The sequence below is a fragment of the Phragmites australis genome, chromosome 2 (genome assembly GCF_958298935.1).
Source record: "Phragmites australis chromosome 2, lpPhrAust1.1, whole genome shotgun sequence".
NCBI lineage: Eukaryota > Viridiplantae > Streptophyta > Magnoliopsida > Poales > Poaceae > Phragmites > Phragmites australis.
Window position 1 is genome coordinate 33030356 of NC_084922.1, and position 25623 is coordinate 33055978.

The following is a 25623-nucleotide window of genomic DNA, read 5'->3' on the forward strand; positions in this document are numbered from 1 at the left end:
GCTAGGGATTTGTGGCCGACCACCTCGGTGGCGTGCCGGTGCTCCACTCCCCGCCGATGACGGTGGTGACATCGCCGAGCCATCGTTTGGTGGCTGCGGCCGCTGTCTTTGGTTTGCGTCGAGGCTTTCGCCATCGCTGAGCCTCAATCTTGAAGCTCTCTCTGTTTTTTCCCCTCCAAGCCCGTGTGAGGTCACCGTCGAGCCGCCTCCTCCGCCGCCTTTCCTCTCCATAGTCAGTCGTCCTGGTGCACCCCTCGAGCCAAACTGAATCGCGGATGAGCTTCACTGCCTCCCATGGGCCCTCTTTCTACGCTCCACGCCTAGCTTCCGCGCCGTTTGGCCAGTTCCGGCCAAACTCCAGCGAACGCGCAGCAGTCTGCACGTTGTGCCGAGCCGCCCCCCTCTCTCTCAATCAGTGCCCCTCTCTCTCTCTCTCTCTCTCTCTCTCTGTGGCTAACACATGAGACCTGCTGTGCCACCTTAGCATCTTTTGACCCGGTCGAAGTTGAGTTATCGTCACATAGGATGAAATCACTGTCCAAACCGCCTTAGCGAGGAAAAACAAATGATTTTAATTATTGCGAGAGGCTCCATATCTGATTTTCCGGTTTAAGAAAGAAAATCAAACAAAGACAATAATTAAAGGAGTCAAAATAGACTTTTTCGTTTTATTTACCGCAGGCCACAGGACCGTCCCTTTGGGGATGACTGAAACGACGATGCTTATCCTGGCAGTGCCGCAGCGCCTGAGCATCTCATGCAAGACGATGCTGAGCTTGCCGCATCTCATTTGCCCGATTGGCTTCACAGGCTGCGCTGCCGTAGCACTGGAGCTTGCTAGGTTTGTTGAAGTCCTCAACTCCTAATGCCAAACGTACTGCAACCGGGACAGCGGCTACGGTCTGCCACTGTCGAGGAGAATCCGAGACGCTTGCCTCTGCGTTCGCTTGCAAATGGTGACAGGTTCAGTCGTTCAGAGCACCTTCGGTCGACCTAATAATCATATCTAGGGAGTACTATTTCGTATGCGTTGTCAAGCAAACCGATTTACCCCGAAAAAATGCTGGCAACGATCATGGGGGCAGTGTCCCTCGTATCTGTATGTCTAAGCCGTCACGTTGTGGACTTGGTGTCTATCGGCTGGCATCAGTTTCACTTCAACTTGCATTCGACACATGAGAAATGGGAACTTCTGTTTGAGGTCTGGCGAGTGGTGAAAAATTGACTGACTGGTACAGAAAACTCAGGAGCGCATAACTGACATTGCAGAAAAACTCAAATCTTTAATTTGTGTTTAGAATCACGCAACATCGTTGATCCATCCGTGATCGAACTCATTGAAGATCAGGAACCGCCCTCGGATCGACACGCATGAATGCCAGATTTACTTCACGGCCAAGAGTACAAGCAGGATTTAGTTACAGACCTCTTGCTACAGCAGTCATCTGTGTCCATGTCTCCGTACCCCACAGTACTCCACAATCAGACTACGCCCACAGTTTCCAATTCCTATGGATCCAGCCATCCAGAGGGCGGGGGGTGCATCCGGCCGGGCGAGCTACTGCATTATTTGCATACGCTGAACCCAATGCAGGCAGATAGACTGAGTACGTACACAACCTCTGTGAGTGCAGTGAAAATTTGGCCGAGAGTACTGTGCACGTGTTGCTAGAAACTGAACTACTGTGACTGTGGAGTGTGGACTGTGGTGGTAATCAATCCCGGCATCTCCTCTCTGCCTTCACCGCTTCACGGGAGGCCGGTATCGCTCGGATCCTGCCAACTCCGGCACCACCACCTCCACGAGCGTTCGGCTTCCACTGTTTGTCCGCACACCTACAAACAACGCCCTCCTTTCCCTCGCTTGTCTCGCTCTCGCGCTGCCTGTGCCCGCTGTCTGTCAGTTCACGTTACCGGCCCCGGGATAAGCCAAGCTTCTTCCTTCCACGCTTCTTCACCATAGCAAATCGGCAATGGATTCCTCTAGATGCATCGGCTTCCGCCACAGCCCGGTCCTGTTTCTGTTGCTCGCCGTCGTGTCCCTGGTCGGCACGTCGCGTGCCAGGGAGGCGCCGCTGCCGCTGCCCGTGCAGGTGGCGGCGGTCGGCAGCAGGCGGGCGCCGGAGCGGCACGGGCTGTCGCCGGACTTCTACGCCAAGACGTGCCCGGCGGTCGACCAGATCGTCGCCAACGTCACCGCCGCTCGGTACCGTGACTACCCCGCCGCCGGACCCGCCGTGCTCCGCCTCTTCCACCACGACTGCTTCGTGGAAGTACGTAACCAATGCCTGAATTCCTGTTCACATGCTCTAATGTACAATTCTCATCGCAGCTGAGATCCTCACCACTTCTTGAGCCGCATTGCACCCACATTTTCCTGCACCTCGAATTGCGTTGCGTTCAGGGAACGCACGCACGCGTCTCTCACCGTGTGCACATTTTTGGCGTCGCCGGTGTCTGATCAGCTGTGAATTTTGCTGTCGATGCACACACGCAGGGCTGTGACGCGTCGATACTGATCGCGCCGACGGCCGACGCGAGAGGCACGGCGGCGCGGGCGCCCAAGGTGGAGCGGGACGTGGAGGAGAACAAGAACCTTTCGCAGGAGGCGTTCGACACGGTGGAGATGGCCAAGGCCGCCGTGGAGAGCAAGTGCCCCGGTATCGTCTCCTGCGCCGACGTCCTTGCCCTCGCCGCCCGAGACTACGTCCAACTGGTGCGTACCTAGTACCTACGCATGCTGATGCATTAATTCCCGCTCCTCTGATCGATCGATGGCGTCTCCTCCTTCCTCTTGTCCCAGTTCTCTCTCTCTTGATTTCCGCAAAAAACGCGCGAGTTTAGTGGTGCAATCAGAGCGAAGGGACACCGTTAAAGCACAGTATTATGCAACCGAAAGCGCGAGCAGGCTGAAACCCAACCGTGGGTCTCGCCGAGAGAAAGCGATTGCAACTGAAACCCAACTGTCAAAGCTGGGTACATTGGCAAGCTAGGGGCCAAAGTGAAGCGCGGCTGGGGGAGAAAAGCTTAGCTACTTTGTTTCGCTTTAATTTGCATGTGGATAAAGGCAAGCACCCGGCCTGCCAATGCCCAATGGACGGCATGTGAACGAACGTCGTTAGCAAGGAACAGGGCGTGTTTAGCTTAGCTTAAGTAGGCCAAGCAAGTGCACGTACTGATCATGATATCATGATCAATGTGTACTCCTTTCTGGTTTGCAGCTGCCATATTGATCATCATAGCAGTGCATCGCGGTCGGTGATCTATCGCTACTAAACAGTTTCATGCTAGTGTGGGCCAGTAGAGCTAGCTTGTGTTGTGGTCGTACTCGTGCCTCTGAGATCGAGATCAATGGCTTTTAATCCGCTTCACAACACAATTTCACTGACACGAGTGAAGTAAACAACAGGAAGTACATTGTTTGGGTGGTTATTGCCTGATCCAGCTAGGGAGACAAAGGTCGCTAGCTCGAAGGCTAATACCAATTGGGCCCTGGGGATTCGACGCTCCCTTGGATCTTATGGTCGCAAGGCACCAAAGATTGCCTCAGCCGTGTCAAGACCAGCAGATTTGGCGCTACAAACTTAGGGGCACATGGGCGGGTTTATGTGCAAATTACCTAACCAATGCAGGTAAACATGTTGCCTTCAACTTGTCCTGTTGCCTCTGAGCGAGTCAAGTGTCGTTTTCTTCCCTCTCTAGCAATAGTCAAGCGCCCAACCTGGCCGTTGCTTTGTTGTGTAGTATGGTCGCCCATCTTTGGAATCGGCTCGTGCATCTTTCTGGACCACCTTGCATAGCTAGGTCACGAGTCTCAAAGAGGCCAATCATACACCAAAATCTACGGTTCATAACTTTCATTCTTTTTCTTTTTTAGGATATAACCAGGGTTCACGAATTTGTACGGCCACTGAAATGTAGTTGCCAGCAAATTCTCTAAAATTCACAAATACCGGTACCAATTCAGTGAAATTAGATAGAGACTAGACGAATTTTGTTAAATTTTTTAATTTGAATCGGACCAAAATATGGTCGCATTCTGAATGCGGTGCGGACCGAATTCGTCAAAAACCGTAAATTTGGAGCGATTTTCCACAAATTTGTGAACCCTGGGCATAACATTTGTTCGGTGCTTTATTCTCTGTCTAAGAAGAGTGATTGGTGGCCGAATTAGTTTGGGCCTGATAGCAAATGCCCATTTCAAGCCGCTTGTGTCAAAAGCCCATTATATGTTGATCTTTTTGGAGTTTTTTTTTTATATTTTTTGAGTAAAAATTTAAATAAATAGATTCTCAGCGAAGATATTTGCAAAACTAGGCGACTGCAGCCCTCTGAGGGGGCGGTTACGGGTTCTAACTAGGCATAACCGCCCTCTCAGAGGGCGGCAAGAGGGGCTAACTGCCCTCTCAGGGCCTGGTTAGCCCCTGGCCGCCGCCCTCTCAGGGGGCGGTTGGGGCCTTTTTTCCTCTAAAAATATTTTTTTTCCATTTTATCCTTAAAAATGTATTATTTTTGTAATTAAAGAAATAAAAAAGGAAGGGGTGTAAGGAAATTAAGAAATTAAATTTGGAGTAGATTATGTAATAAAGGGAGAAAAAAATCAGTAATTAGTAGTTGCAGCATTTTACGTGGGTATGGGGTGCGAACGAGGACAAACATAGTATTAAACACAGGATGAAAATATTACAATACACTGTAACCGCGACGACACGATGAGGAAACAAAGGTGGCATGTACGGTTCGCACTAAGACCTACTTATTAGTACGCCGATCCTAATCATAACATGCCTTAGGGAGGGAAAGTATGTCGGGTTACATTAGGTACTCTCTACTGCGCGCATTTAGGATACTTTCCCTTTCGGAGGGCATCGGGACCTGCCGCCTTAGCACGGTGGGCTCTCTCCCGCTTCCTTTCCCTCTCAGCCTATCGAGCCTGAGCCACGGTACGGTCGTGCGCCACCTTCCTCATGCGCTCTTCTTCCTCCCGCTTGAGGCGAAGTTCCTCTTGCTGTTGCTCGTACTCCCGACGTGCGTATGCTTCCCTTCTCCACCTCATGTTCATGTCGACCCACAGCTTTTGTAAGTCATTTTGCTCATTGTCGAGCCACTGAATAAAATCACAGAGCGGTGGAGGGGACTGAACAAATGGAACAAGATGAGCGGTTAGTAAAAGAGGGTGCGTAATCGGAAGAGATGAGACAGATATCTGTTACCGTACCGGTCGATAACCAGTTGTTGCATGGCGATGCTTGTCATACTCCTAGTTGGCACACATGAAGAAGCGCAGCCCATAGGTGTATGAGATGTCCTGCGACTTGCGGAGCTTACAAAGGTCACCACAGAAGCACATTGGTGGTTCGAGACCTTCAGGTATGGTAGTCCCCCAATGTTTCTTTGGTGGGCTCAATAGAGCTGAGGAAGACATTGCACTTGAGAGATATGAGAAATGAGCGATGCTTCACCGTAAGGAGGTTCGGCTATTTATAGTTGGGGGAGGCAGGAGCATTGGATTCGCTCTTGAAGAAAGGAGTGAGGGCATGGGCGTAGCTAGTGGGAGGAGCATCGGATTCCATCTTGAAAAATGAGAAAGTTTTGTCATTGCCCATGGTTAGAGATTCCACGTTTATTGGTACCCGTGTTGTCATTTACTGATTTAAAAAAGCTAGGTAGTGCTGTCACATCTTGTTTAAAGCCTGCGGCAGGAGGCATGTGTTGTCAAGTCAGGGTTAAAGTTTAGTGCTGTGGTCACTTTTTCATTTAACGTGTCTGAATATGAAATGCATTTACGAAATGCTAAGTCGACCATACAAAGTAAACGTGTCTTAATACATAGGAGTACATCACGAAGCGAATATGCATATGTTAATTACATAAAATGTAAAATGCTACTCATGCCTCCCTCGTTGCCGTCGCCCGTGCGTCCCATCGTGGTCCCGATGCCGCTGGTTAACCCTCACGTGACCCCTGGAGTAGGTGAGGGGGTCGGGTGGACCGACGTGTTTGGTAGGCCTAGTAGGCCTCGCTGTGGGGACGCGCCTCCTCAACGACGTCCTGTAGCGCTTGGGCCCATGTTGCCACGTAAGGGGCCAAGCGCTCCGCCTAGAGGTTGCCAGCTGGCTGGCCTTTCCGCGTGTACCTGCATTGAAACCACAGTAAATGTAAGTCACACTGAAACGAAGGTTGCTCAAACTATAATTTTGCAAAGGTACCTGTGGACTTGCACGGGGACGGTATGGATGGGGACGAGCGGGAATGCCTGGTGACGGCCAAACTGCCGCATGACACGGTGCGGTGAGTACTCTTCGACGTAGATATGGAAGACAAGAGGCACCTTGGTGAGCCAGTACTCCTCGTCGTGGGTGCACAAGGGTGACAAACCCAACTCTGCACGTGCCTGTACGGACGGAACGCTGTATGGATCCCATACCACATCGTTAGGACGTAGCCTGTCAAACTGGGTACGAAAATGCTCGTATGCGCTGCGAGGCTGCTCGTGCGCCCAGTGTGGCTGAGTGACAAACATCAATACAAATATTCAGAGACTAACACAATACGAAGGAAACTGTTAATGTAAAATACGTACCCGTCGACGACACCACATCGAGGCCATTGTAGGCGCGTCCTCGTCCGTCTCGCCGTACCATTCCTCTGGGTATGGGGAGCGGTCCACCACCGGCCTGCCTATGGAGAAATGCTCGTACGACCATAGCTGAAGAAGAAGTGGACACCCGACGAAAGTGGCTAATGCCTCCTTCTTCGTGCATGCATCGCAGAGCGCCCGATACGTCGCAGCAAGAACAGCGGATGCCCAGCTGAACTGCGGTACGTCCTCCGCATCAGCGTCCGCTATCGACCGGGCGTACGGCACAAGCGTTCTCGTAACCAGGTGGCCTTGGGCACTAGTGAACATCACCCACCCAAACAACCAAAGCAGGAAGACCTCCAAATGTCTCGAGACCGCGTATGCGTTGGCGTGTGGGTGTATGTACGCCGGCTGCACATATGACTGGTGTCAGAAAGTATCATTACGACATATTTTATTAGTATTCGATAGGTTGTATGTTACCGTACCTGAAACTGTAGGATCCACTTCTTCGTTGGCCCTCGTGCATCAGATAAGAACTCAGGCACGTAGGGGGGTGCGTCCGCCTTTCGCTCCACCGGCCCAAATCGCTGATGCATGTCGTTCATCCAGTCAGCCTGCATATCGATGACCCCAACTGCAGCTCCCGAGCAAGGAAGGCCTAAGAGGTAGGAGACGTCCTGCAGGGTTGGGGTCATCTCTCCGCACGGGAGGTGGAACGTATGTGTCTCCGGCCTCCAACGATCGACCAGTGCTGCTATCAGCGACCGATCGAAGTAGAAACGACGAGCCACAACCTCGGGGTTCTCCGTCGATCGGGCCTCGACCAACCGACAAAACGGTAGGAGTCCGACCGCTGCCAACCTATAAGTATTGCAGTATATCAATAATATGTAACAACAGCAGTGATATGACAATTTTGTATCAAATTTTCTAAGTACCTGTGGCTCCATCGCTCGTCTATCGTCAACAGCTCTCCAGGGCCTCGTGGGCGAAACACTCCTAGCTTCGTCTAGTGTTCGGCGGATAAGAAGCTGCGATGCTTCTTGTCCACGGCAGGGTCCAAAAGCTCGGGGGTCGAAGGGTGAGCCATCTATGCATTTGAAAGACATGTACATTAATACATTGATAAATAAATACAACAACAATATACTTTGAATGCAAATTAACTATATGCGAAATTAACAAATATTAAAATGGTACAAAACTAGCTCAACACATATGAAGCTCACCTAGACAACAGGTGCATCACCGCCTGCATTTTTGGGACAATATTTATAAGTGTGACCTACTTCATTGCACTGACTGCATCGCTTAATCCTAGGGCCAGCCTCGGATTCATCCATATCGTTGTGAATTCGACGAGTTTGTCTTCGGCCCGGTGCGTTCTTCATCTTTCCCAAATCAGGCACATATATTCTTGCAGGCCTAGGGTTACTTGTAAACGTGTCAACAATGCCGTAATCATACAGCTCCTAGTTTCAAGTGTTCAGTATTTGATCTTTCATGAAATATTGTGACACATATTGCCTGGAAAGCATATGGTGCTCTGCGCATGCAGCTATGACGTGTGTACAAGGTTTGTGGAGTAATTGTGGCTTCTGACAACTACATATGCATGTCCCACTCCTTAGCACACACTCTTGAACATGCCGCTCACGTCTACCCCCCTCCGACCCTTATCTCGACACAGGACACTGAACCTGTGCTCTGCAGTGCCCTCGTGATTTGAGCGATGCATGTGGGCCTTCCTATTTACCTTCTCCATATACTCACATAGCATCCGCCCGTAAAGCATATGATTGTCCTCCATTACAACCTTAGCAGCTGCATACCGATCAATGAAATACTTGCAGGTCCCATGCAAAATGCCTTCTACAATTCCAACTAGTGGTAGGGACCTCATTCCTCGCATGACCCAGTTATAAACCTCTACAAGGTTTGTAGTCATTACTCCATACCTAGCACCATCACTGTCGTACAGCAGAGCCCATTTTTCATTCGGCTCATTGCGTATCCACTGTGAAAAGCTCCTAATAGATGAGCCCGATCTCCTTACAATCTGCGGAGTATCGGTTGGGAGAGGACCGAGAGCTATTGGTTCCTCACCGTTAGGTGAGCCTCTGCAGTTTGTTTAAGAGTCAGTTCATCAAGTCTTGCCCATAATGCATTGAACTTACGTTGCTGGTTCTGACTGCACAACTTCTTGAAAAGCTTCATTAACTCTTTGTTTTTAAATTGTCTGTAGAAGTTCTCACCCATATGGCGCATGCACCACCTGCTTTTGAGATCTGGCCACTGTACTGGTACACCCCGTCGCACGCTACCATATATCCAGCAAAGCCTGCAATAATCCTGCATGTCTATCATGAATGAGACACACATCTGGTCGGTCAAGAACAATTGTATGCTTAACCCGCTCTAGGAACCAATACTAGCTGTCCCCGTTCTCACTCTCTACGAACGCAAACCCTAGTGGTAGGACTTGGTTGTTACCGTCGACCCCTATTGCAGACAAAATCTGCCCTTTGTACTTCCCAGTCAGGAATGTTCCATCTAGGCATATGATGGGTCGGCAATATCTAAATGCTTTGATAGTTGCAGCGAATGCAAAGAAAGCACGCTGCAACACTCTTTTTTTGCTGTACTCCACATTAGTAGAGGGGTAATGCTTGATATCATACTAGCTGCCTGGATTTCTTGCACAAATTGTGGCTAATTGACGAGGTAGATTGTGATACGAATCTTCATATGTACCGAACCTCATCTCAATAGCTTTTTGTTTCGCCCTCCATGCCTTCGGATAGTTTATTGTGTACTGGAATCTTTGCTCAATAGCACGGATTATTGATCGTGGCTCATACCTTAAGTTGTCCACAATCTCTCTGTACATAATATTTGCAATGAAAGCAGAAGACAGGTTTCGGTGGGCGAACTCTATTTCTTCAATGTGACAATTATGTTCCTTAACTATTGAGCATTGCTAGTAGTCTGCCCATTTCCCTCTGAATGCGTGCACCCGCCAAGGGCACTGAGGCACCAAGCACTTCACATCATACTCTCGTTTACTTAATTTAACAACCTTGAATTGCCTACGAAGAGACAACGATCAGAATTTTACTGCATCAATAACTGCCTCTTTTGTAGGGTACATAGCACCCTGTGACACCTTATTCTCATGGTACTGCCACGGTGTCTGGTCAGCCTCGCTAACCACCAACTTCGAAAATTCTTGATCCCGCCACTCTGCAGGAACTGGAGCATTACCCTCCTCATCAGAAGAATCCCCATCGGCAAGGCCTTCCTCCAACTCTTCATCCTCCAAATCCATATCTTCAATGATGCTAGGGATGTGCTCCCCTTCATCAGCTACACCCATCGGCTGCAGCTCTGAAACATCACCAACCTCCTCCCTGGACCCTACATTAGCCACCTCTGACTCATCTTCCACTGCCTCACTTGGTCCTGCTACTGCTTCTGCAGAGTTCACCTCATTTTGATCTTTCAGGTACGCCTCAGCTAACAAAAACAAGCGGCAGGCCACATTCACAGCATATATCTACATACTGCCTCCAAGTTGATGTGGCTTCGATGGGAACAAGCTCACCAAAGTATCCATGACTAGCACGGCTCAGGACAGCTTTCAACTTTAGCTCATATTGCTGCGGATCCAGTTGGAAAAACCGCATAAGCCATTTGCACACACCCACAATAGTCCTCTCATTAGCTTTACTAAGCCCCTTCATGACATGATGAAATCCAGACAGATCTACACCGTTAGGACCGTACCTAATTTCACCCTCACCATAAATATATCTGAAAAATTAATTTATCTGCCATCCCTGGAAACACCCGCAAACATAACCCATATTAAGACAACAAACTATATTTCTGATTATCGGATAAAATAGTTTTTAAATGCTACCCTAGGTTCGCAAATTATCATCTACTGTTGCCTCCTACGTCCGTAGGTACAAATAATATATAAAAATAATATACTACAAATAACATACTGAAAATAATATACTAAAAATAATATACTATAGATAACATACTGAAAATAATATACTAAAAATAATATTCTATATTGAACTACTATCGTACCATTTTCTAACTAAATTTAACAATTTTCTAAACCCTAGGTCATAAATATCTAAAATCTATGTCATATACTACTACTGCACTAATTAACAATAATAAAAAGGAAAAAAAGATTTACCTGAAATTTTTCTTCAAATCCGCGGTCCAAATGCAGCAGGGCTTCGCCGACCTCTCTTCCTCCCCTCTCCTCTCCTCTCTTCTCTCTCTTCTCAACTTTTCCTTTTTTTCGGATTTTTATGGTTTTTTGCCCAATTTTTAGCCTTTTTATAGCAGCAGGGCGCGGGGGGCCGGTGCGGCGCGACGGGCGGGGAGGAGCCCTTACTGCCCCTTGAGAGGACGGTAAGGAGCTCTACCCGCCCCCTCAGGGGTGGTAAGTCTCTGGGCCTGGCGGGAACGCCCCACCCGCCCTCTGAGGGGGCGGTTAGGCCTACCGCCCTCTCAGGGGGTGGTTAGGACCCGTAACCGTCCTCTCAGACAGCTGCAGCCCCCTGAGGCGCCTAGTTTTGCAAATATTTTCGTCAGGAATCTATATATTTAAATTTTAACTTAAAAAAATATAAAAATAAAAAACTCATCTTTTTGAGCAGGTGGGTGGGCCGTACTACCCGGTGAAGAAGGGCCGAAAGGACAGCAAGGTGTCCCTGGCGGGCAAGGTGCGCGGCAGCCTCCCGCGCGCCAACTCCACGGTGGACGAGCTCCTCCGCGTGTTCGCCTCCAAGGGCCTGGACGCCGGCGACCTGGTGGCGCTCTCGGGCGCGCACACCGTGGGGTTCGCGCACTGCGTCCACTTCCTGGGCCGCATCTACGACTTCCGCGGCACGCGCCGGCCCGACCCGCTCATGGACGCCCGTCTCGTGAAGGCGCTCCGCATGTCGTGCCCCTCCACGGGCGGGAGCGCCCGGGTCGTTGTGCCCGTCGACGTGAGCACGCCGTTCCAGTTCGACCACGCCTACTACGCCAACCTGCAGACCAGGCTGGGCCTCCTGGCCTCCGACCAGGCGCTCGCCCTGGACGCCCGGACCAGGCCGCTCGTGCAGGAGCTCGCCGCCGACAAGGCCCGCTTCTTCCAGGCCTTCGTGGCGAGCATGGACCGGATGGGGTCCATCCGGATCAAGAAGGGCAGGAAGGGGGAGGTCAGGAAAATCTGTAGCCAGCACCTGCTCTGATAGTCTGATGGTCTCGGTCTCCAACATGTACTTGTACGTCGATCTGTGTCCAGGGCTGGAACTCAGTCTAAAAATGAGTGAGGACATAACAGTGATTAGACTTTTACAACTTCATAAAAAAGAATTAAATTCCCTGAAATCCACTGAAAAACAAGATTTCGAGCCATCTATACTGGGGCCGCCCATGTCTGTGTCAGTCAGCACGGCATATACAGGAAGAGATGGCTCTTTCATGTTTACATGTGGACCTTGCATGTTTAGAGTTTACAAGGGCTATTGTTTGCTGTGCAGGCCAGTTTGGTCAGAGAGCTAGTAGGTTCATTTTCGGCTGTGTTTGTGCAGGAAATGTATGTGCAGATAGCCAGGTTGGTCTCACTCTTATGCCGTGTGCCTTCCTCTCGTTTGTTTCTTTGCGCGTGCCGGTGAATTTGTACGAGCACGCCCCCTCTGTGTGTGTGTGGCATCCCGTTTGTTTGATTGGATTTAGAGCCGAGTCCGTGTGGTATGATCCTTCCTCTGCCTCAGCAACTTGTTGATGATGCCATTGGTGTTACACAAGGTATATTTTAGCAACTTTCCCATTTATTTGATCCCAAAATTAAACAATGACAAAAGCATAATTGTCAGTAAAATAACATGTGCATTTGAACAGTGTAAAGAATAAAGATCATGCTACTCATATTATCATCATTTTATTGCATGGCAATGACACACCAGGGAGGTTAAATAAAATTAGCAACATAGCTATAAGAATTATTTAAAATAAAATATGCTCTCAGTGCGGGTTACGAGTTAACAGCTTTCCAACGGTTGAATGGCCTATAAGATCATCAACAATGCATGATAGCTTCACTGTTTTATTCTAGAGTTTAGTTATACTAGTTCAAAGCTAATTACTTGAATCACATTACACCTAACAGAACCATATCAGCAATAATGTAGCAGTAAGAGAGCAGTTCAACCATGATTAAAGGGCTTATAAGGATGTCCAACAGAACGCACAAAAATTAGCCAAATGAAACTAGTCTAGGATCAACCTTTACTGTCATGCATGTGTTTCACTTGACCGCAATCATCATCGAGCTACACAGAACCTCCCCTCAAGAACCATCACTCCCAAAACAGTGCATAAGACATCACATACTATTATGGCAGATTGCACGTAGATATTACAGCAGCGATTGGAACGAACGTACTTCTTGTCAAAGAACGAAGTCAACAAAGGCAAAGCACGCACAAGGTGTTGTCCTAAAATATAGAGACGTCCCCTCTTGTACCGAGGTTGACACGGACATTGTTTTAAGAGATGCGATGCCTATAATGCCACCCATAGGATATGCCGTGGAAGACACCTGAGGAACAGAAGAACGCTGCAACAGAGAGAGGCCAACTCCATGCCAAGGAGCATGTCGCCGAACAACACCAGAACGCGGACAGAACGTGCATACGCACAGTCTCCACGTTTAGAACACGCTGGAACGCGCGGTCACCACCTGCAGAATGTGCACGAAGGCGCAGTCACCACCAATGGAACGCGCACGAAGGAACGATCACCATCACCAAAACACGAGCGGGTCGCGGTTACCACGGCCAAGCCGCGCACGAAGGCGCGCCACAACTGTACAACACCGCACGTACACGACCACCAGGGTGCTCACACGAAACGGCCGAAAGCAAGCCGTACGACACCACGTCGCCTAGGACCACCAGGGCGACGACACGGTCGCCTCCATTCACCCACAGGAGCAGCCACACCAGGAGGGCAATAGCTCGCCGGTCAGCCGCTCGGATGGCCGACGACGGGGCGTTGCGTGATCGGGCACTCCACCGTGAGGAGGAGCACCAGCAACGTCGTGAGCACCACCACGGCAGGGAGTCAAGCGGGAGAGGTGGAGGAAGGAGGTCAAAGTGGAGCTTCTCTGGATAGAACACATCAGAGCCAAGAGCTCCGTTTTAACGAGTTGGGGCATCTGCGAGCGAGCGCCATCGCCACTCCGCACCTGCTGCTCGCACGACCGCGTCGTGCCTGCTAGGGCAGAGGACAGGCGAGCGACCGCCACCGCATATGATCCCCTCCTCCAATCCCTTATTGTGAAGGGACAACTTCGGCCTGGAAGCGACCGATAATTACGCGCACAATAAAAATATCATAAGTATACAGATCAATTGTAGCACTTTTATACGTGGTATTCTGTTATCGTATCCATAGATATCAGCAAATAAACTAGATATGGGTTTACTTTAAACTAACAAATTAATTCTACTCATGAAAACAATTATATAAAAGGCTAGGATGTTGATAGTTATGATGATATTTAAACATAAAGATTAAAGAATAGATAGATCTTCAAGCCTTATCTAAATATACAATAAGTACTATATCAATAACAAATAGTTATAGTTAATAGCATAAATATATCAATGTGTAATATATGATCAGTTTCTTTAAACTTGTTAATTCCATTCGATTATCACTTACTAAGCTCTCATGGTTTGTCTCCTCAGGGTGTCACGTAGGAAGGGTATACATACCCTTAATTGCTCGTTGAATATGAGCTTGAGAATGATAAGTATGTGGATAGTTTAACTAGCTCATCTCATACCTTAACTAACGTGCTAATTTCAACTAATAGATCTAATCAACATGATTATATCTACTAGCTAGTCGTATAATCGCAATCTAGACAGAGGATAAAGAACAGGCACAATAATCATAACCAAAAAGGAATATATGATCACAGATCTTTAATATAAAAGCTATTGATACTTCATAAAGCATAAGATACAATCACCATTGTAGCATACCTTAATGATGACAGGTTCAACTCTGAACCTCAATCTAATTAGAGTCTCACGGTCTAATTAGATCGACTAAACTAGCATAAACTAGTCTAGATAACTAAAGCTAAAACTGAAGACGTTTCACCGAGATTGGCTTTGGACTTAGGATCTTCGATGTCGAAAATGTCGAGAGGGTCATCTCTATATAGTGCTGGGAGTTGACGACAACAAAAGAAGTCCATCCCCGTGGTTGCCACGCAACACAAGGAAAGGGTGCCACGCGGCACCAAGGCTCCTTTGCTGTGTTAGCCACGACGAACTCCCAGATTGATTCATCCTCCTTATAGAAGATGTCCAGGGCTTCTATGTGACCCCAATGCGTGTAGATTTTTTGAGATGGACTTATAAAGATAAGTCCAAATCTTTAACGATTCACTTTCCATATTTGGCACTTTTGGAAAATTCTCAGTGATGTTAGTGGTAGTTTCTGGAAGGCTTGTGCGAGTGGAAGGTACTTCGGGCCTTGGATGGGCCGAAATGGGCTTCAAAATGTATGTCTTCCTACAAGGTCCATTTGTGTATGATTTCGTCATTTTTTTTTACTGATTTCTGCAAGTCATAACGAAATGACACTATACACGAATATCATCAAGGTTAGCACTAATAATTAATAATAATAACAAATAATCTATAATATATTAAGAGAATATGATGATAATAGATGTATATAATGAACGCCATCAGTTTCCTGCCCATTTTTCTTTTTCTAATTTCAATTGTTGAATTTTGACTTCAACTCAAATTCGATTTTAAGGGAAACCCCTATAAACTCCAACAACCACAAAGGGTTAGTCTAGAAGGCACTAGTGCATTTTGCCCCATTCTCACCCGATTTTTTCTTACCTCGTCTCCACTTCTGACTCCCCCTCCACTCCTTGCTGCCGCCAGACGCCGCCATAAAGGGTTAGTCTGGAAAACACTAGTGTGTGTAGGGTTAGTCTAGAAGGCGTCGCTCCCGGTAGAGCCCCCCGACGAGCCTCTGACCCCACCACTACCCTCTCGTCTCCTTCCTCGCCTCCTATGAGTTTCATCACCGCATCTTTGTCCCACCCCACCCTTCTTCCTCATCTCCAACGGTGGATCCGCCACCGCCGTCCACTCCCTCGTTAAACCCACATTCCTAATGCCCCCGCCGTCAACCTCGCCCACGACTCTATAGCGCCATCGCTGTACCATGGGGACGCCACCCGCCACTAGCATGAATGATGCCCTCGATTTTCGCTCTAACCCCATCTCCACACCCAAAACCAGAACCTCAAAACCTAACCCTAACTCTAAAAGCACGCTGGAGCTTGTTGGAGTCAAGGAAGAAGGTAAAATGACAATGATGTCACCTAGAGGGGGTGAATATGCGTTTAATGAATTTGTCCCCTTTTACCGTTGGTCTAAACTTGCAGCGAAAAATAAACTAATAGATTTTTCAAAAGTGAATATCCTAAATAGTTAGGCTTAACTAGTGAACAATCACTCTAAATAAGTGTGGAGGTTACAATCCTAGAGTGACAAAGATTATTCAAAATTAACAAAAGATATGCAAGAAAACTCTAGTTAAAAATCCTGAAAACACTGTTCACTGGAGACTCCGGGTTGACCTGGATACTCCAGGTTCAGAGCTGATTATACAATATCCAGAGTTTTCAGGTTAAATCCAAAACCTCCGGGTTCAATAGAGAATGAACTCGAAATTGAAATTAAACAACGCTTAAAGTGTTCTAGCTCAAACCAAGTGAAGTTGTGTGTTTCAAGTGATGATTCTAAGTAGATTCACAGAGAACCTACAATCAAATGCACACGAACAAGTAGATCGAGCAAAATGCATAAATATTAAGCACGGACACAAGAACATGAAAACAAGAGAGGAGACATGCGATTTTGTTTTCCAAAGTTCGGACAACTCCTCTAGACAGTCCTACGTCTTCGTTGAGGGGCTTGGTCACACTTGAGCCGGGTCCCTCTCAACCTTTTTCCTCACCAAGCTCGGTCACACTTGAGCTTGGGTTTCCACTCTTGATTTCTTCCCTTCCGGAGGCAAAATCGAAACCTTTACAAACTTCTCACGACGCACTACAACTTTGGGTGCTCGCTGACGACGCCTAGCCTCCTAGGAGCTCTAAGCTCCAAGAGTAACAAACGCTTCGCCAACTTCTTGCCGATAAACTCAAGTGCTCAAGAATAGAGTTTAGCTCACTTACACTCAATCTTTCAATCTCTCAACCCAACTTACTTTTCTTCTCAAATCACACACTAGATTGGAGTGGGGGAGGAGTTCTTTTGGCTCTAGAATGTTTTTTTCTTTTATGCACAACAGCAACAAAGAATGAGGGTGAGGGGGTATTTATAACCAACCCTCAAAAACTAGCCGTTACACAGCTTTTTGGTTTGGTTAGAAAACTCTTGAGCACTGAGACATGATAAATAGCTCAAGTTGCATCTCTCTTAATAGTGCGGCATATCTATACTCAATTTCAAAGATAAAACATGTTTGAATCACATTGAGCCTTTGAATACCTTCAAGTACCACTACTTTCCTTCAAACTTAGAGGGTTGCCAACTTTTATGTCATCATCACTCCATCTCTTCTTGATTCTTCATGTGATTGATGTGAATCACCGATAGCTTTACATGATCTCGCACGGTATAGGTGCAAAGCCTTCACTCGCTCTTTCCCACCGCCTTAGTCCTTCGTCGTCAAGATATTTGTTTGTCATTCACCACCGTATGGTCCATCTAAGCCGAGTCTTGCTTGCCCTTCACTATCTTGCCATAGAAAACTACTTTTTGTATTCAACATCTTCAATAAATTCACTTTATCATATATGGAGTCCAATCTTGTTCTTCACTCTTGACATATAGAATAGATCAACTCAACTCATGTCTTCTTATGGATGCTAAACCCAACTCACTCTCAAGTACAAAGCACATGGGTTAGTCCATAAAAATCAATTGCCAACTTTTATACCTGAAGTTACTTGATCTTCACAAGTAATTTATTAGCCTTCATGTATATTGTCAATCTTATTGAGCTTCTCCTTCTCCTCCTAAGTATCATCTAGCATCAATAAGAGCTCATTCATCTTGATGCACTTTAAATTTCTCCATTTACCTATAACTCATGCATATCTCTCCTCCATGCATTACCTATAGAACAACCTACTAACAATTCTTAACAATATTGTTAGTCCATATGTATTGTCATTAATTACCAAAACCACACATAAGGGCTAGATGCTTCAGAAGGGGATGAGGGAAGGCAAAAATCGGATAACGAGGGAGGCTAAAATAATCGAGTGAAGTTTTGAAAGGACAATGATATCGTCTAGAGGGGGTGAATAGACATTTTAACAAAACTTCGACCCCTTTTGATATTTGGTCTAAACTTGCAGCGGAAATAAACTAATATATTTTTTACAATTGAAAAACCTACATATGCTAGGCTTAACAAGTGTATAATCATCCTAAATAGAAGGTTACAACCCTAGTGTATGACAAAGGTTATTCAAATATAACAACATATGCAAGAAATTCTAATCGAAAGTACTGATATTACTGTTCATTAAAAGTTCCAATACTGTTAATTGGAAGTTCAAATTTTACTATTCGTTGAAACTTTTGATCAGTGCAAAATGACAGATTTTAATATTACGAAATTAACTCAATGCACATACAAATAAACATATAAGCATGAATATAAAGGTAATGCACAAGAGTAAAGAAATATATAGGAAAATAATTTGTTATCGAAGTTCGGATCTCCACCATATCTTATGTTTTCGTTGAGAAAACTTGGTCACACTTGAGCTGGGTCTTTTTCAACCATTTTCCTCACAAGTTTGTACCCATGTACTCCTCATCTCCACTATGACCAACTCTTCCTCTACTCCAAAGATAACGAGTCCCGCAACCACTTCTGCGCCTCCTCACAATCTTCACTTGAGGAGATCGCCAGTAATCCACTACTGAGCCATTTAGAAGACGGTGGTCAAGTGCTCAAGTGCCAGCAATTAGAAGTTCGAGCACTTGACCAACAATCCACACATGCAACTAATGCGACACGTGCGAGCAACCCAAACTCCACACACCTCACACACCTCACTCTATCATCAATAAGCCATAAATACTTGATTTTCACAAAATCTTGATAGAGAGGAGAGGGGAGTACTCAAAGGTGAAACATGAAGTTCTAACACCACTTCTCAGCACCACAAAGCAAGCCAAAAAGCCCCAAACATGTTGAGAGGACAAGAGCACCTTATTTCTAAAAAATTGGACTTTCCGACTAACATCAGAACTTTCGATTCTAGGATCGAAACTTCTGATCAGCACAGCCAATACTCAGAAAAATGGCGATAAATTTTGACTCCGATGTTCGATTCTAGTGATTTTGGACTCTATAGAAAGCTTATTCAGAGGGCTACACATTCCTACTGAATTCATAATCTCAAACAAATTGGATCAAAACTAAGAACATTTCAAAAGCCTATTCGGACTTTAACCCATTTTACAAAGCTTAATCTCCCAAGATTAAACTATTTACCATATGGAACATGCCAAACACCACTAATGCTTGGCCACAACCACTTTTCACCATTAAAGCTGACAACACAAAGGTTAAATCTAAAATACCTTTTAGATACTTCGGACTCTTAAAATGAACTCTCAACACAAACCTATCCCGCACTAAGACATGGTTTGAGCACTTGATACAACAACCGAGTAACGCTTTTGGCAGCTCCTCTTGATAGTACAACTATCTATCCTATAACCCAGTCTCCTACCAAACTCCTTGAGACCGGCAAAACTAGAAAACCTATTATAGTTATACCTTGACCTTGTGCAATTCTATCGGACTTGACGAACACATCATCCAAGTCCTGACGCTTCTCATAACTCTTCAAGGCTCGTCATCAACTCATCTTCTCTTAATGACGATGATCATCCCCGCTTCCATCTTGATGTTCACTCGATCTCCAGAAGTTTAATGAAGTTTACTTGATTGCTTTCCATGCACAAAGCATAAGAGATTTTACTCTTCGCATCATCTTCATTTGGTTCACCGCCAAATCGTGAGTCGTAAGCATCAAGCACACAAATTATCCACTAAGATTGTCTTGATCTTGCTTTTTTAATTTGGCATATTGAATATCTCAATTTAACTCATGACTTTTTATGGAACCTAATCTTCACTCTTTCTCAAGTACAAAGCACATATGTTAGTCCATAAAACTCAATTAATAATCTCATTACCTTTAGTTACTTGATCTCTACAAGTAACTTAGTCTTAATACTTTTACCTTTAGTTACTTGATCTCTACAAGTAACTTAGTCTTAATACTTTTACCTTTAGTTACTTGATCTATACAAGTAACTTAGCATTAATACTTATTTTCAATCTTATTGAGACTATCCTCAACCTCTGAGATCTCTTTTACTCTAGCTTCTCTTTCATCACATGAGCATTACCTAAAACTCAACGACATCGATACATTTATTTTGATCATACGACATTCTTTGATGAATCCATACTCAATCCTTTATGCATTATCTATAAAACAATATACTAATAATTTTCAATATAATTATTAGTTCATATGTATTATTATTAATTATAAAAACTACATTTAAGAGGTAGAGAAACCTTCAAAAATTAGCATTTCCCTACATTAAAACAATGATAGTCAGATCAGTGGTTGAGCTTTAAAAAAAAAAGAGGAGAGGCAATCTAGCATGAGCTTAGATTAAGAAAGGCTAAATTAGCAATTTATTGCTATTTAGTAGTAAAATTAAATACTTCTTCAACAAATTTTCAAAATTAGAGGGGTCATGGCCCACTTTGACCCACTGACCTCCTCCACTGAGTCCGATCAGCTCAGGAATATGACGAGTTCAAATCAAGTATAAATGAGGACGACAAAGTAATTAGCTAAGGATGCTATAGGCTCGGTGCAAAACACTGCACCTGGGCCAATGCTAGCCAACATGGTCACTCTAACAGCGGTCAAATGATGCAGTCACGTGGGTGTGTGGTGAGTCCGGGTCGGACTTGTACTTATAAAAAGCAATTTGACCGGACTCGCACCCCTAGCCGCTGGGCACACATCACCTGACCCGAAGAGGGTGGCCCAAATGAGTAAATGGAAAAGCTGCCCCAGGTAGGGAGCAAACTCAATGGAGGGAGCCCACGCCCACGCCCCTGTACCGGTAGTCAGGCAGCCTAGTTAGAGAGAGTCCTTGCCTAGCGATGCGAAGTCCCGTCGCCAGATCCTACGTTTTGCCCCCTACGAGCGCGCTGCACATCTGCCACCCCTGCCGTGTTGACGACAACGACAGGCCTTCTTCCATCTTGGAGAGGGAAAGGGAGATAGAGACTAGAGCGAGAGAGAGAGAGTCAAAGAGGGTAGGCACAAAGGGCGTCCGGTTGGTCTGCCGACGTCCGGACGGAAGGACAGTCTTGTGCTACTACATTCGTAAGGTCTCTGGTCTCTCTGTTCTCTCCCTCTGCAGTTACTCTCTGTCTGCGTTTTCTGCCCAGCTGCGACGGCAGGGGAGGGAAGCTAGGGGCCCTGGCCTGGTTGCTTGCTGCTGCACGGGAGAGGGCTGCCCACACGTAACGTATCTCGTGTCCCACGCCCACGTCAGCCACAGTACCGTAACACGGTGCCCGAGAGAAAGACTCTGGGCGTGTTCTGATACAGCTAAAATCCAATTTAGCACCTCATATTTATCATTTATATATTGAAAATAAGATGTATTTGGTGGTGTCGAATGTGGTACTGTAGCTTTTATTCGACATCTCATATATTGAAAATCAGTGTATTCGATACATGAGGTTCTCGGTATAAAATAACAGTATCAAAATGTCCACAGTCGGTACATACCATACTTGGTATACAAGGTGTCAAATACAACATTGTAGCCTATGTTGGGTAACTCATCTGTCAAATACACCTGATTTTTGGTATATGAGTTGCCGAATATGCCATATTCGGCATCTCGTGTGCCAAATATGATCGGGACTGTGTTTTTCGGTGTACGATGTATCAAAAGTCAGTTATCGGTAAATGAGTGCTGAATAAGGATACTAAAATTGTGAAAACGATAATCTGTTATCTATTCCGGTAAATACGATAGTGTATATTATCTAATTTTGGATTTTGGCCTTTTGGTTATTGCTCTATCAACTTTACGTGGTCTGAGGAATGCCTGATAGCTCTCTAGAAACGTTTGGTTGGTGCCCTGAGGTTCACGCCTGCTTAGGCACCGAGCTCAAGCTGAGGTATCCGAAATCGAGCGCCTGAGCTCACATGTCTCGCTCGCGCTTGCGCCTGAGTCATTGTCCTCTCTCCCACCATCCTTAGCCTCTTCCTGTCGAAGCTGTAGACACAAGAAAATTCATCCGGAGATCTTAGTTAGATTCCCAGCCTCAACTCCCTCTTCCTTGCCATGGGGATTGAGATTGAGCGCCATCTTCCTCAAGTTCGACCGTTGATCGAGCTCTCTTCCACCGTCGATTTCTCCCGAATTCGTAAGCCTCCGGCAAATCACTTCGTCACACACCTTCTAAGCTTCCTTGCGCACCTTTTTGATGCTTTCTTAGCTCATCTCCCCTATGGACAGAGCCGTGGTCGACGGATTCCCTATCGCCGAGCTCCATCACCCACCATGGAGCACCTTGACATTGTCAGCCCACTCCAGCGCCTCCCTGCCCAAGCCAAGATTGCGAGAGCTCCCCCACGACCTACTGAAGCTAGGGCGCGCCTCCATTTCGCTCGGCCCGTTGCCGGCCGGGACCTCCACTGGAGCAATGCATCGCCGAGCCGCCATTTCTCGTCACTGTTTGGGTTTCGATCAGATCCGTCGGCGGAGGAGCCCATGGTTTGAGTTCGCCATCACGTGCTAAAGGTGGTGGTGCCCTCCGTCTGTGCCGCCTCTCATACTCCTCCATTCTCTCTCTCCCGCGCTCTCCTTCATCACCATCACGAGCACTTGTTAATCAGGCATTTGTTCCAACAAAACACCCCTTCCATACCCTGTCTGATCAGGCAACTCCCTCGTGCCTGTGTAGTCACGATTTTTGCTCAGGCATGATAATGACGGGAGCAACCAAACAGGCCTAAGACTAAGATCGGTCGTGCCGTACGCCGGCCCTCCACCGGCCGAGAAAAAAGCGCGATGCCGGGTGCGCCTCTGCGTGCCGGTGCAGGCCGCCGTCCCTAGTCCGGTCGATTTCTCCGTGTTCGTGCGCCTCGATGGGTGGGTTCTAATACCTGTACGTGTTCGGCTGCGCATGACTTGTGAAATGGAGTAGTTGCGGCACCACGTACGCCCCACCGTCTATACGTGGCACATACTTCAGGACGCACATCCGACCTTCATTGATCGGGGACACAGTGCGCGCGCGCATGTACAGTACCGGCGTGTTTGCTATAGTTTTTTATGCCATGTTCCTGTACACGTAGCTATGTGTTCTTGTTCCTTTGAGTACACGTTTGATTGCTTGGTGGTGCGGATGAACGCCTCAACCGCACACGTTCGATTCCGAGATATCCATGAGCTGCCTTAGCCGAATACGTCTTCAAAATTAATTAAGTACTCCGCACCGTGTGCAGGCATGTATATTCTCCTGCATGTTCCTTATCATTTTTCTTTCCTTGGGCATTGCTATTTTGAAGTTGATTTTTCCTTCAAGGTACATACACATTAGATTTTTTTCCGAGAACACGCAACACACGTTTTCCGATAAGATAAATGAAAAACAAACCAAAAGAACACACACTAAAAACAAAATTACAAGTAGTTAGACTATGCTGCCTAAACGTATTTAGGGGCACCTACCAGTGGCCCGAGAATCCTATTTGCGTACTAGACACATCACCTTGAAATCCAACCAACAACGTTTGGCTCTTTGCCATTTATCTCTGGATGAGGAGCGATAGCCAAATGAAACCTACCTGGCACCACGTGATATCTTCTTAGGCGATCCACCGAGTCAGGGAGATGCAAGTAAGAATTTATGAGGACCCTAACATTGTTCTTGTTCCATAACCTCCCAACAGCTAATATAGCTTGGTAGGATTTGATGTGAGAAATCTGTTTTATGTGACTCAAATCCTACTCAAATAAGGACTCATGAGAGGTGCTACTAGGATTCCCACATATTCCTCTACTAGGAGTAGAATTTCTACTTGCAAGAGTGAATGCCTTGTAGGGACTAGATTTCTAACATAAGTAAAGTGGTGAAGGCCATAGGAGAATCAAATCAAGTCAACACAAGGTCTCATCTAAGATTTTGTAGGGGCAATTAGAAGCGCTCAAGAGTATTAAGTTAGGCAATTCTTCAGCACTAGATTCTTGTATAGGGCAAGAATCCGAGGGTCCTAAAGGGCCAAGTAGGGTTCTGAGAGCAACAATCACTTGTACTCTTTTGCAGTTGTGCTTAAAAATTTATGTCCAGTTTTGCCAAAATCTTGTCCTCTTGTCGTGGTTGTTTTGATGTCATTATTTAGGTTTTTCTATGAGATTCATCTACATGGTTCTTGATACGGTGTACGCTCGTATCGTTCTCGCAATATCATATCCGGATCCGATGGCTGCTACGTATAATTAGGGGTATCCAACTCTAACAAAACCCATACCCTACCATTGCGGCATTGTGCTCATTCCATATTGTGAGTACCCGTCCAAATTGTATTCGAGTTAATCAAACTGAACGATCGTTTAATAAGATGAGAGCTAGCATGCGTCCGTCTCTCAACATGCCACATGCTAACCCCCATCTCACCACCACAATCATATCCACTAAATGATTAAAATGAATCCAATCCGGGCAGTCCCAATATGTGTGTTTTGAAAATTTCTAGGAGAGCTATTATCCACATATATCTCCACCAACATATGCATCACAACATCACGATTATACAAAAGCTCAAATGATTACATGTTGATAAATTAAACAATTGACAATTATCATCTAGCGTAATTATACATAAATCATAGCGGAATAAACATCTAAAAGAAAGTGAAGACTGGTGGCACCATTTGCCCACAGCAACCGACTGGGCTTAGTAGTAATATAGTGACCACACGTCACCGCACCACTCTCGGTGGGGTACAAGTAGCAGGTGCATAACTTCACCTGCAAAACAAGCAACAAAGCACGATGAGTACGAAGATATTCGCAAGACTTACACATATGGGTATATATATCCCCGCCTCTAAGGATAATGCATTTGTATGAATTAGCAGGAAATAGGCCACAAGGTTAATTAAAATATGTGAAAGGTAATTTAACTTACGACTTAAACATGTGAGCACCTACATATCCTAACTCTTAAACTATCCTAGCCTAACCATAAGAACATAACCATAACTGACATACGAATATGGTTATCTCAACATAGAATATAACCGAACAATCTCATCTCATCCCACATAACCTCTACACCACCAATACCAAATGAGACTCTACGGTGACGTTTAATAAACAATAAGCTTGCTCATAATAGAGAACGCGACAATTCAAATTGATTTTACACCTTACAAGAGAGTACATCGTTACCTACATGACATGAGATCACCCTTCATACAACCCATCGGTTGAATGCGATGATTCACATGACAACCATTCATGTACCCACCCCGAACGTTTGTTCCCATGCCCGAGTATGCGGAGGCCACCTAGATCTACTCCTGGAGCAATCTCAGGTGCCTCTACAAGTCCCCTCACTCACATCACAAGTGTATGAGTCAAATAAACATGACAACATACGATACTTGGCTCATCCTTACCTTATTCGGATATGTGGCAGTACAGAGAGGTGCTTAAGTAAACATCGTTAACAAACGGTGCTTAAACGATGCAAGGTGTTTATAGCATCCGAGTTCCTCTCTCGAGCTACCTCTAACACCGCCCACATCTTGTCTCATCCTCACCAA

At 46.1% G+C, this 25623-nt stretch overlaps 1 protein-coding gene across 1 annotated transcript; it reads left to right on the forward strand.

Moving 5' to 3' along the window:
• The first annotated feature begins 1603 nt into the window (after nt 1-1603).
• Nucleotides 1604-12283, forward strand: LOC133910021 (peroxidase 19-like). Its single transcript, XM_062352544.1, has 3 exons — nt 1604-2273; nt 2498-2716; nt 11272-12283. Exons 1-3 carry the CDS (start codon nt 1974-1976, stop codon nt 11848-11850), a joined length of 1098 nt encoding a protein of 365 aa, XP_062208528.1. The 5' UTR covers nt 1604-1973; the 3' UTR covers nt 11851-12283.
• Nucleotides 12284-25623: the final 13340 nt, after the last annotated feature.

What these genes read in the sequence shown, in the direction of transcription:
- LOC133910021 (XM_062352544.1), top strand. Translation starts at nt 1,974, where the DNA reads ATGGATTCCTCTAGATGCATCGGCTTCCGCCACAGCCCGGTCCTGTTT. An exon ending in ACCACGACTGCTTCGTGGAA is followed by an intron (nt 2,274 to 2,497) that starts GTACGTAACCAA and finishes GCACACACGCAG; the next exon opens with GGCTGTGACGCGTCGATACT. An exon ending in CCCGAGACTACGTCCAACTG is followed by an intron (nt 2,717 to 11,271) that starts GTGCGTACCTAG and finishes CTTTTTGAGCAG; the next exon opens with GTGGGTGGGCCGTACTACCC.